Here is a 12,910-nt window from a genome sequence, read left to right as displayed (position 1 = left end):
TTAATTCACATATTTCATTTTAAGATATGTTTTTATATTTTGGGTTGTTATATTTTATCATTCAAATGATCTCATGAAGGTTTCAACAATATTTATGAGTGCTTTATTTAGCTTTGTTTGGATCATATTGAGGCATTTTTTGTATTGTTGAACTCTTTTCAACAATATACTCGTTTCAACTATTGTTGCATCCTGGAATATTCATGAAGGTAGAGAAATATAAAGCTTAATGTCTTAGCTTTGTATGAAGATTCAACACACAATCAGATAAAAAGACAGGTTACAATATTTATAAGAGACACCAAGAATTTTATGTGGAAAATCCAGAAAAAGGAAAAAATCATGGGGCCTAGCCTAATTTGAATGAATCTACTAGTGTTTGCAGTCGATTAAAATGAGGCCCTGCCTTGGGGGAAGGCCTTGGCTTGATGTAGCAAATATACATCATAAAGATTGCATTACATGGTGGAAATTGGAAGAATCATAATTGATTTATTTGTTCGATCGTTAGGATTATGGTCAGATGATGATGGATGTTGGAAAGATCGTATTCAGGTGATGGAGGTCAAAAGTATAATAGTCAACAGACGACGAAGATCAAAAAGAGTATTGTTAAGTGAAGGAGGTTGGAAGGACCGTAGTCAGCGGGCGACGGAGGTCGTAAAAATCGTTGTGTTGCCATGATGGTCATAAGGATCATAGTCGGAGGGTGACAAAAGTCGTAATGATCGTTGTCTGGCAATGTAAGTCGCAAGGACCGTAGTCGACGGGTGACGAAGGCCGAAAATACCAATGTCAAGTGATGGAGGTCGAAAGGACCGTAGTCGGCGGACGATATAGGTTGGAAAGATTATTGTCTGGCGATGGAGGTTGGAAGCCATCGTGTTAGGGTGACAGTGGTCGAAATGACCATTGTCACACAGCGACAAAGGTAGAAAAGATCGTTGCCGAGTGGAAGTACAACAAGAATTAAAACTCGAATGGATGTCGACGTTAGTTGGTGGCTGGACGGAAGTCCGGCATCAGTCAATAGACAGGTGAAAGTTCCATGTCAGTCGATGGTCGGGCGGAAATCCAGTGCTAGTCGGTGGTCGAGCGGAAGTCCAACGTCAATTGGATGTCAGGAATAAGTCCGACATCAATTCGACGATGATTGATAACGATAAGTAGCTGGAAGGTGGTCGAGGAGGACCTTGGTGGCAAGAGAAATCATTTATTTCTGTTCATTTCCTCTCTTCTTTCTCTCTTTATTTGGCCCTCCATGAGAAATGATGGGTACATTTTAGGGATGTAAGTGAGCCGAGCCGACTCTTGAGCTGGCTCGAGCTTGACTCGATAACGAGCTCGCAAGTCGAGCTTATCGAGCAACGAGCTTGAGCTCGAGCTTGTTTATTAAATAAGCTCGAGTTCAAGTTGGTAAAAGCTCGGCTCGCGAGCTCACGAGCTAGCTCAAAATGATTTAATTAATTAAATTATTTTAATAAATTAATCAACAAATAAATTTTAATTAAAAAGATAGTTTGAGGTTTCAGCTCTTCATTATTATAGTTTCTCATAAAAGTATACCTATTTCGGCTCTTCATAAATGATATGACAGACTTTGGCAGTTTTTTATTAATATATGAGAGAAGTTTTCAAAAAATAAGAAAAAAATACTATTTATTTTACCCAAAAATAAATTGCTGCCGCAGGTTCCTATTTTCAAAAAAAAAAAAATCTTATTCTTTCTACTTTTCAAAATAAGAGACCAACACATGTGGCAACATGAAAAAATGGGCTGGAAAAATGAGATATGCGAAATCTGTCACGAAATCGAGTGGCTCCTGAGCAAGTGCGGAGCCAACTTCTTTTTTTTAGGGTGGGCAAAAAAAAATTTTTTTTTGTGGGGGATGCGCAAAGATGCTTAAGATTGATAGAATTATGGCAAAAAAAATTTTGAAGAGGGGGCAAAACACCCAAAATATTCCAAATTATCCCCTAAAAATTAATTTTTTTTTAGAGTGGGCCACCCCTTCCCCCCTCAATACATGGGGGATTCGCCCATGCTCGCGAGATGGCTCGAGCTCGTTTACAGTGGGACGAGAGCGGGAGATTGTGGGTTCGAGGTGTTAGTGTTGGGTAGAACACTAAATCCACCTTAGATTTAGGGTTCAATGCTACTACATTCGGTGTCTCGTAGTATGTCTCATCGGTGGGTAAGCTCCTTTCTTCAGGAACTATAAATCATGCATATCTGCGTCACACGGATGACGCCACTTCTATCCTTTCTCTCTGGATGCTTTGAGTGATTGATTTGCTTTATCTCTTTGCTGCCTTAGTCCCTCCGGTTGTTGAGATGAACTGTGTAAGTTAACTAAGCTACTTGAGTCCTTTCCCTTTGAGTAGGAACTTCTTATTCTCCCTTTGTGTGCCAATCCTGCTTTTCGGAGAGAATAATATCGGATCCTTAATCGAGAGTATTCTCGGGCCCTGGCCTGAGATGTAATTAACCATGGGGGCTTGTATCGTGGGAAATGAAATTTTACAAAAAATAAACCCCACTCGAACTGATGTATCGGGTGGGAGAAACCCCGTGACACTGATCAGGCTCGCAAATTATCATCCATCGGAGTGCGCTGGTGAGAGCCGCTATCCTCAATGATTGATCGTATATAGGATCTAATCTGCCATCCCATTGACCTACGTGCGAAGGGCGCGGAGGCCTGTGATCGTCTCTGTTCCTAGGGGTGGTGCAGTCATATACTCTCTGCACTCTGTAGCGGAGCGATGTCCTTTCGGAGGTCCACAACGAGCTCGAGTTCAAGCTCGCTTTCCGACAGATGAGTCGAGCTCGATAGTGCTAAAACTCGACTCGGCTCGTTTACACCCCCTAGTATATTTATTTGTTTTCTGAGTGTGGCATGACAGTAAATAGGAGGGGGATCAAGGGTAATTTGGGAGTGGTTTGGATGGACGGTCGATACTAATTCCCTTGATCATCGATTGTTTACTGGGCATTTGAATGTCTTAATGATATCAAAATTTGGCGATCTTGGGCTCGTTGGATTCGTCTCGTCGAGTCTCTCTCTTCGATTATAAGTATGTCACGTTTGGAAACCATTTGATCATCCAACTTATGATTTGATTTTCCAAAGATGCTTTCAGTCTTTGATTTGGACCCATTTGAGCTCGGATTGAGTCGAATTTGGTGTCGTTGGGTTCATATTTTCGAGACGTTATGTTCAACTATTAGTTTGCTGAAATCGGTGTTCAGATGGTCCCTACTTTAATTTTGGAATTTTCCAACTATATTTTTCCTCGAGATTTGTGCCCAATCAAGATAATTTTTTTATAATATATCACCTATAAATTTTCAAAAAATTTATGTCTGCTTACTTAAAACTTAAAGATCAAGCAAATGTCGTCTCTTCGGCGAGTATCTCCAACCTCCAAATACTTCCAAACTATACGTATAAGAGAAAAATACACAATAAACAGCCAATAAAAAAAATTTAATCACTACGGTGGATGCTAATGTGAAGACTTATGGCTCTCACAGTATAATAATGCATAAATGGATTAGTTAAAAGCATTCTATGTCTTATACAAAGCAACAATATTCGTACGAACCAAAGCCGCGTCCGGGAATCGAGCCAAATTAGAGTGCTATTTGGCCTTATATAATCAGATCTAAAGAGCCACATAGCAGCAGAATAGCTTATGAAAAAGCTTAAATAATCAGCTTATAGGATTAATTAAATAAACCAAAGTAATGAGCGTCTCATGGGAGAAGTATGGAGTAACCAAAGTCGCAATTGACAGCTGTGTTCTAACGACCTTTCTCTTATAAATACCAACTCTCTCTTCTCACCCAAGAGTACACCGGAACTTGTCTCCTCATCCCTTTTCCTTCCCCACAACCACAGACACCTTTCAGTCTCCTCCGGCGCCTCTCTGCCGCCGGCTTTGAGGTCTTCGGTGATGCTGTTACTTCGCGGCGGCCCCTCAAGGGGTCGCCTTTGGCCGGCTCTCGCAATGGCGTTTGCCCTTTTGTTGGCTTCGAATAATGTCATGGTATCTGCTGCAGAGGAGGAACCGTACATCTATGTGTCACCGCCGCCGCCTTCGCCTCCAGCTTACTACTACAAGTCTCCTCCGCCACCATCTCCGTACTACTACAAGTCGCCACCGCCACCATCTCCCTCGCCACCACCACCATATCATTACAAGTCCCCGCCACCGCCTTCGCCATCTCCGCCACCGCCATATTATTACAAGTCTCCGCCGCCTCCTTCGCCATCTCCACCACCACCATACCACTACAAGTCGCCGCCACCGCCTTCACCTTCTCCACCACCACCGTACCACTACAAATCTCCTCCTCCACCTTCTCCGTCTCCTCCACCTCCATATTACTATAAGTCTCCTCCTCCCCCATCTCCTTCTCCACCTCCTCCGTACTATTACAAATCTCCTCCTCCGCCTTCTCCTTCACCACCACCTCCCTACTACTACAAATCCCCACCTCCTCCTGAGAAATCTCCTCCTCCTCCGTACTACTACAACTCTCCACCTCCACCATCGCCTTCTCCTCCTCCTCCATATCACTACAAGTCTCCTCCTCCACCATCGCCATCGCCTCCTCCTCCATACCACTACAAGTCTCCTCCTCCACCATCACCATCGCCTCCTCCTCCATACCACTACAAGTCTCCTCCACCACCATCACCCTCACCACCACCACCATACTACTACAAATCTCCTCCACCACCATCTTCGTCACCGCCTCCACCATACTACTACAAATCTCCTCCACCGCCATCTCCGTCACCGCCTCCACCATACCACTACAAATCTCCACCTCCACCATCTCCTTCACCTCCTCCTCCCTATCACTATAAATCACCTCCACCACCAGAAAAATCCCCTCCCCCACCTTACCATTACCAATCTCCACCACCACCTTATTATTACAATTCTCCTCCACCACCAGCAAAATCGCCACCACCGCCTTACCATTACAAATCACCCCCTCCACCGGCCAAGTCCCCTCCCCCACCCTACTACTATGTATCTCCTCCGCCTCCCGCAAAATCACCACCACCGCCATATTATTACACATCTCCACCACCACCAACACACCAGTATCCTCCCTTGATTAAAGTGGTCGGACATGTCTACTGCTTTAAGTGCTATAACTGGAAACACCCATTAGATTCCAGCCACAAGAAGCTTTTCAAAGGTAGGTTTCACTCACCATAGCAAAACTTCAAATCAGACAGTAAACATAATAATTCTTCTTTTCTGTTTATCAATTTTTTTAACCTTCCATTCTGTGTTAGATAAAAAATTTATTCTAACAATGTTCTTTATACTTAATTAATTATAATTTGTTACATACATTTAAGCTTCATTCCCTACAGGACAACCATTAAAGCACCATGACTTTTTACCTGTTCAAGAATTATAAAATATTTTATTTGATTTTATAAAAAGAAAAAGACTATGTCTCCAAATGCCTCACAGCTCATCCCTTACATTGTCTCTTGTAGCTACTCAAATGTTTCAATCATATCGTCATCAATAACTAACATTTTTCTGACCAATAATGTTTGAATAAAGCAACGAGTGAATTAATAATTGGTTTACCCATTCTTTGTTTTATTGACAGGAGCCATTGTCAAGGCAATATGCAAGGCCGGCGAGAAGGAGTACATTGGCTATGGGAAGACCAAGGCATATGGCAAGTACAGCGTCAATGTTGAGGGATATCCTTACTGGAAGTATGGAGCCAAGGGCTGTAAGGTTGAGCTCCATGCGGCCCCTAAGGGCTCCATTTGTAACATTCCCACTAAGATCAATAAGGGATCACCTCTGAAGGTTGAGCATAAGTCCGACGATGTGATCGTTCTCAAGGCTAAATCTCTCGTATTTGCACCTTCACCACATAAGTACTATGAGGAATGCAAGAAGCACCACCAGCATTCGCCACCACCGTCAGCACCGATTTATCACTACAAGTCTCCACCACCTCCCTCTCCAACATATTACTATAAATCTCCACCTCCACCACCTTACTATTATAGTTCGCCACCACCGCCGGTGAAATCACCCACACCACCATATTACTATAAATCTCCTCCTCCTCCCTCGCCATCTCCTCCCCCTCCTTACTATTATAAATCTCCACCTCCTCCATCGCTATTGCCTCCACCTCCTTATTACTATAATTCCCCACCACCTCCTTCTTCATCCCCTCCTCCTCCCTATTATTATAAGTCACCACCTCCACCTTCTCCATCTCCACCTCCACCCTATTATTACAAGTCACCTCCACCACCATCACCATCTCCTCCCCCTCCATACTATTACAATTCTCCTCCACCACCACTGAAATCACCACCACCTCCATACTATTATAAATCTCCTCCACCACCTTCACCTTCTCCTCCTCCACCATACTATTACAACTCACCACCACCTCCCAGTCCATCACCACCACCACCTTATTACTATACGTCCCCACCTCCTCCAGTGAAGTTGCCTCCTCCTTATCATTACATCTCACCACCACCACCATCACCATCTCCACCACCACCCTATTATTACAAATCACCTCCTCCACCATCTCCATCTCCCCCACCTCCCTACTATTACAAGTCACCTCCTCCACCATCACCATCTCCTCCGCCACCATACTACTACAATTCCCCACCACCACCATCACCATCCCCTCCGCCACCATACTACTATAAGTCTCCTCCTCCACCATCTTCATCTCCTCCACCTCCTTACCACTACAATTCCCCACCACCACCATCACCATCCCCTCCGCCTCCTTACCACTACAGATCTCCACCACCACCATCACCATCACCTCCACCTCCTTACCACTATAATTCTCCACCGCCACCATCACCATCCCCTCCACCTCCTTACCACTACAGATCTCCACCACCACCATCACCGTCACCTCCACCTCCTTATCACTACAATTCCCCACCACCACCATCACCATCCCCTCCACCTCCTTACCACTACAGTTCTCCACCACCACCATCACCTTCACCTCCACCTCCTTACCACTACAATTCCCCACCACCACCATCACCATCCCCTCCACCTCCTTACCACTACAATTCTCCACCACCACCATCACCGTCACCTCGACCTCCTTACCACTACAGTTCCCCACCACCACCATCACCATCTCCACCACCTCCATACTATTACAAGTCACCTCCTCCACCATCACCTTCTCCTCCACCTCCTTACTACTACAACTCCCCGCCACCACCATTGCCATCTCCTCCACCACCATATCACTACAAATCACCTCCCCCACCATCACCTACTCCGCCACCTCCATACCACTACAAGTCACCTCCTCCCCCATCACCATCCCCTCCACCTCCATACTACTACAATTCCCCACCACCACCATCGCCATCTCCTCCACCCCCATACCACTACAAGTCACCACCTCCACCATCACCATCCCCTCCACCTCCATACTACTACAAATCACCTCCTCCACCATCACCATCCCCTCCGCCTCCATACCACTACAATTCCCCACCACCACCATCACCATCGCCTCCACCCCCATACCACTACAAGTCACCACCTCCACCATCGCCATCCCCTCCACCTCCATACCACTACAAATCACCTCCTCCACCATCACCATCCCCTCCACCTCCATACCACTACAATTCCCCACCACCACCATCGCCATCTCCTCCACCCCCATACCACTACAAGTCACCTCCTCCACCATCACCATCCCCTCCACCTCCATACTACTACAATTCACCTCCCCCACCATCATCGCCCCCTCCTCATCCTTACCATTACATTTCCCCGCCGCCACCATCACCATCTCCACCTCCAACCTATATCTACTCCTCTCCTCCACCACCAATTCCCTACAAGGCATAAATCAATCAACATTCTCTCCCCCTCATCTCCAAAGTAAGTTTAATCATCCCTTTCCTTCCATTTTCTAACTATTTCTTTTATGATTCTATAATCTAAAACTAACTAATTTTTTTTAATCTTGACATCTTCAGGTTATAGTGTTAGTAGTGGAATAAAGAGGGGTCAGAGAATAGGGAAGTCCCTGTCTCAAGCTCTTTATCTTTGTGTCCAGTGTTATGAGAATAATATGCAGAGGAATGCTCGCAAGAGGGTAACTAATCCTAACCAAAGTATTGCGAGACAAGTATTGGTGGGTTCCCTAAGGTCCTTCTTGGTTTTTGTAAGTTTTGCCATGATGAATAGGGATGACAAGCTCGTGCACGGAGTTTCAACTGCAGCTTTGAGAAGGAACAATAAAAGAAAAGAAATTTAAGGAGTGGTTGGTCATTGTTTGTTCTTTTTATGTTGGTTTTTTTAGTTATTCATGTATTTCTTTTATGTATATTGAGCCAGAAGGATTTATTTGTCCATTGCCGAGTTCAAGTTTCTTTGTGATATCTTCTGCTACATATTCTCTAATAATTATATATATAATATAATAACAGCTCTTTGAGGCTGCTGTTTGTTAGTTAGCTCAAGGTGCTTTATAATCTAAGATTGAGTAATTAGGCCAGTTTACAGATAATTATTTGATAAGACTGTTAGTTTAGTTAATAAAAATTTCAAAAATTATTGTGAAAGTTTTGGGCTTGAATTCCTAATACATCAATAACTTTTATGTTTCTTTCACTCAAATTTTCTCAAAAAAATTATCTAAAATAGTGTAATTGTAAGGTAAAAACTTACTGTGGCACTGACACAAGTCACCAAATGATTAAAATAATAATAAAATAATTAATTTATTAAATATAGTAACTAATTAATTTACTGTGGCACTCACATATCTCTATACTCAAACTGGCCTAAAGATCATCAATTATGAAGAGAAATGAGTACTTTTTTAAATAGAGACAGAAAAGAAAAAGCACTATCAAACATTTTAAGATTCTACTAAAAATTTGTGCATGCAAACTGACATAAATCAAGATTCCAAGCATATTTAGGCTTCGTTTGGGACAGCTTTTTAACTGCTTCCTAAAGCAGCTTTTAAGTACAAAATTTTAAATTAAAATTTTAAATTTTAGTACTTAAAGCCGCTTTAAGAAACAGTAAAAAAGTTATCCCAAATGAAGCCTTAGGCTTCATTTTGAACGTCTTTCTTGTTGCTTCTTAAAGCAGTTTTCCAGTTCAATAATTCAAATTTTTATACTAAAAAGCTGCTTTAAGAAGAAACAATAAAGCTGTTCCAAATGAAACTGTAATCTTAAGATAATGATGCTTTATTCTAACAAGAGATGGCTAACCAATGTGCCATGCCATGCAAAAGATGGTGCTCTACAACACTTACTTTTAATGTGAAAAAAACTTTAAACTTTGCATAAAGTAATAAGCCATGCACATGCATAATTCCAAGCAAAAAATAATAAAATATACCTAAGAAAAATCAAAGAAATAGAAAGCAATGGTACCATCAACCACCTAATTGACTAATTGCACTAGAGATAAAGATATGAACAATCAATTGAAGGGCCCATTTTACAGCCTTACACAACTAAAGCTCATTTCCCACTTGCGTTGGTTTTCCTTTGGATGCTTATAGTGTTGAGCTGGCTAGTGAGAAAATTCTTCCCTTTAATGCGTACTGTTTTGGTTTTTGCTTCATCAGTGGAATTTGGAAAGGAAAGGCTTGCTGTATATCACTTTACACTGTAATTCACATGTCTTAGCTTAAAATGATGACAGTATGGCGATAATGGAAGCTTTCCTTTTGAAGGAATGGTGCTATTTCGTGTAGTTAGTGAGATTCAATGCCTCTCAGAAGTTGTTTATTGTCTACGTACCATTTTCAGTCTCGCGTATTTAATACTGAGATGCAAATGCAAAACAGTAAAACTGTCAATTTTGAAAGAAGTTATTCTGTGCGGAGACCGGATGCAGAACGTCGTCCGCAGGGGCGGCGGAATAATGGAGCCAGAAATTTTTATTAGTGGGGGCATAATTTAATAATTTGTAAAATACTCTTAATTTTTTAGGATGACTTCTTTTGTCTATTTATTTTATTAGTTTATAGTGAAATAATAAATTTAACTTTAAAAAATATCAATATTTGTTTTTAATAAATTATTAATTCCATATTCTATTAGTTGTATTACATAAAATTCTATTATTTCCATTTTTTTACTTTAAATATTTAAGAATTTAAATGGTAGTTTTATTTTTTAAAAAATTAAAATATAAATATAATTTGAAGATTGCGAACTTTCTATGAAAAAAATTATTCTGACTTATTAATAAATATATTATTATGCACTAAAAAGACTTATTAAATAACTATTTTATTTATTATAAAATGGTTATCAAATACAATTAAGTTGGACTATTTTAAAACTACTACTCATAATGAATTACCTTTTTAATATTTGTATATAAAAATAGTTAATAATAATTAGTCTCTATCCAAAAAGTTTGTAAAAACAATTTAAAATTATATTTTAAGAAAAAAGTTTATAGCAAAAGGGGTAAAAAATATCTCATGGAAAAATTTATGTAAAAACAGAAATAATTTGTGAAGATAAATATGTGATAAAAATATTATTTTTAATTTATCAAAGTAACAAGAAAATAAGAGCATTTATTTTATATAACTAAATCCCAATTTTTTTACAGACCTATTTCAAAGAAAAAAAAAATATTTTAATGAAAATTCTTCAAATCGGATTTTTTTTTTTTCTAATGGCTGAATGTGCCATCCCCACTCAACCACTCCACAGCCATCTTAATTATGAAAGCTGGAGAGAGAGAGAGAGAGTCCTTACTGTGCCTGATTGATGCAAGCTGGAGAGAGAGAGAGAGAGAGAGACCTTACTGTGCCTGATTGATGCCTAGACTCTAAGGGCCTGCGGTCAGGAGGGAAAAACTTATAAAAGTGACTCCCGCCTGCAGTTCTTCCTCATCCCGCCTGCAGTTCTTCCTCATCGTGGCTCCACAGTTGCTCCACTTTTCCTCTCCATGCAATCCTTCTTCATCACCACCAACCGCATCTACAGCAAAATATTTAGTCAAGCCAGTGGGGACACGTGCCCCCGGTGCCCCATTTGTGGCTCCGCCACTGATCGTCCGGAGATCAATCAGAATGCACCACGTTAACGGTACTGAGCCGCGGTGCCGAGTAGTACCAAGCCACAGTACCAAGCACAGAGGTGACGTGGCACATTCTGATTGATCGATCTCCGGACAGCGTTCGGCGTCCTCACATAATAATTAGTACAATTTTGTAGTACTGCATGAACATAATATTTTTCTTTTTAACGGTAACATTCTGTTCGAGTATAAAGTATCATATTCAAATTACTTGGAAGCAACAATTAGCAGCTTAATTTATGGAAACAGGAATGTATTAGGTGAAAATGTTTAGTAAAAAAGTGTTCAGAAAGTAATGCGAAGTTTCAAGGAGTTGTTATTGTGCCATGAAACCTTCAAATCTATGACAGCAAAGTTCTTAATTAAAGCACAGCACTGACATCAAAGAATAGGGAGAGGAATTAAAATATGTATGTATGTGCAGGCCACCATCATTATGATATTTTGCTATCGCCTAACACAGCTCTTTTTTTACTGTTTCAATTGGTTCATGCAAGCTAATGATGTATAATAGCTAAGTCAAGTTGTTAGTTTGAAGTAGTCTAGTATTGGTTGATAACTATACATTTTTAAATGGAAGAAGAGATTGTTTGCCGGGCGGCGATTATGATTATGAGAAGAATAGTACAGATAATGTATGGGTTCATTATAAATACATCACTATTGATTATGATTATGAGAAGAATAGTACATATAATGTATGAGAACAATTGGGGTAACGATAATGAATGAGGTATTTAGTGAATATTGGATGGTTGTGGGATGGAGATGGGGCAATATCATAGTGTGGTGGGCATAGATATGATGGTTATGTACAGGGTGGTCATGGGTTACAGTTGTTTGAATTGGTTGTCTTATAGGCATGATCGATGGTTTAAAGTGAGGTGGATGTGAACTTTTGCTTGGTTTAAGTTGTGAACAAGCTTCAACAACTTTTTATATAATTCATCAAATATGAAAATAGTTTTACAAGAATAAATAGTTTAATAGAATGTCTTGTAGTCGTCGTCTTTGAATTTGCTAAAAATTTTTAGAGATTGATTGAATGTTTTTAATGAGGGATCGAATGAATGTGATCTTGCAACTAACTAAAACGGCCATTAGAGAGCTTGCGTAGGTGGTGGTAAGAGTAGTCCATGCATGCTTCAAGCAATGTTCTTATAGAAGCTATAATGTGAGGGATCCGACCATGACAGTGAGAATGAGGTCGTTAATGGAATTTTTATATATGGGGTCCTACGCTTAATCTAATATTATCAAATCCATAGGGTGCAAGCCGGATTTCATATGGGCCTTGTAGAATTTTTAGAAGGTATAATTTTTGAATGTAAATTTTAGTGGTGTTGAAGTGTTGTTATTGATGGAAATCACGGTGTTGTTGGATTCATGAAGATTAAAGATAGTAGGGATTATGTTTGTGGTGGCCGCGAAAGTGGGCGTGCTCATTTGGTTTGGGAGTAGTACTAAGGCCATTGAATGCATTGATGCTATAACTTGATAGCAATAAAGAGAGAAATTTGATAACATATTTTTTTATTCATTATTTGGTGAATAAATTATGATGTACCTATACAAGTGATAGGCAACCTTTCATAATAATCATAAATGATCAAATGAGTTATTACAAATGACATTAATCAAAGAATAAGTGTTCTATTGACAATGATAATAAATTACTAACTTTTTTTTTTAATAAATTACTAACTTGATGTCATTGATATCACTAATATAGACTATTTAATTATAAATAGGCTCAATCAAATCATTATTT

General features: G+C 40.2%; 1 protein-coding gene across 1 annotated transcript; it reads left to right on the top strand.

The window, feature by feature from the left end:
• Nucleotides 1–3,876: 3,876 nt before the first annotated feature.
• Nucleotides 3,877–8,456, top strand: LOC110093563 (extensin-2). The gene is made up of 3 exons (XM_020818491.2): nt 3,877–5,221; nt 5,651–7,953; nt 8,052–8,456. The coding sequence occupies exons 1-2, from the start codon at nt 3,961–3,963 to the stop codon at nt 7,918–7,920; spliced, it is 3,531 nt and encodes a 1,176-aa protein (XP_020674150.1). The 5' UTR covers nt 3,877–3,960; the 3' UTR covers nt 7,921–7,953; nt 8,052–8,456.
• The last annotated feature ends 4,454 nt before the right edge of the window (nt 8,457–12,910 follow it).

This window comes from Dendrobium catenatum, unplaced genomic scaffold (assembly GCF_001605985.2).
Source record: "Dendrobium catenatum unplaced genomic scaffold, ASM160598v2 fragScaff_scaffold_333, whole genome shotgun sequence".
In the NCBI taxonomy this organism is placed as follows: domain Eukaryota; kingdom Viridiplantae; phylum Streptophyta; class Magnoliopsida; order Asparagales; family Orchidaceae; genus Dendrobium; species Dendrobium catenatum.
Note: the sequence above shows the minus strand (reverse complement) of the source record. Positions and strands in the feature narration are given on the sequence as shown.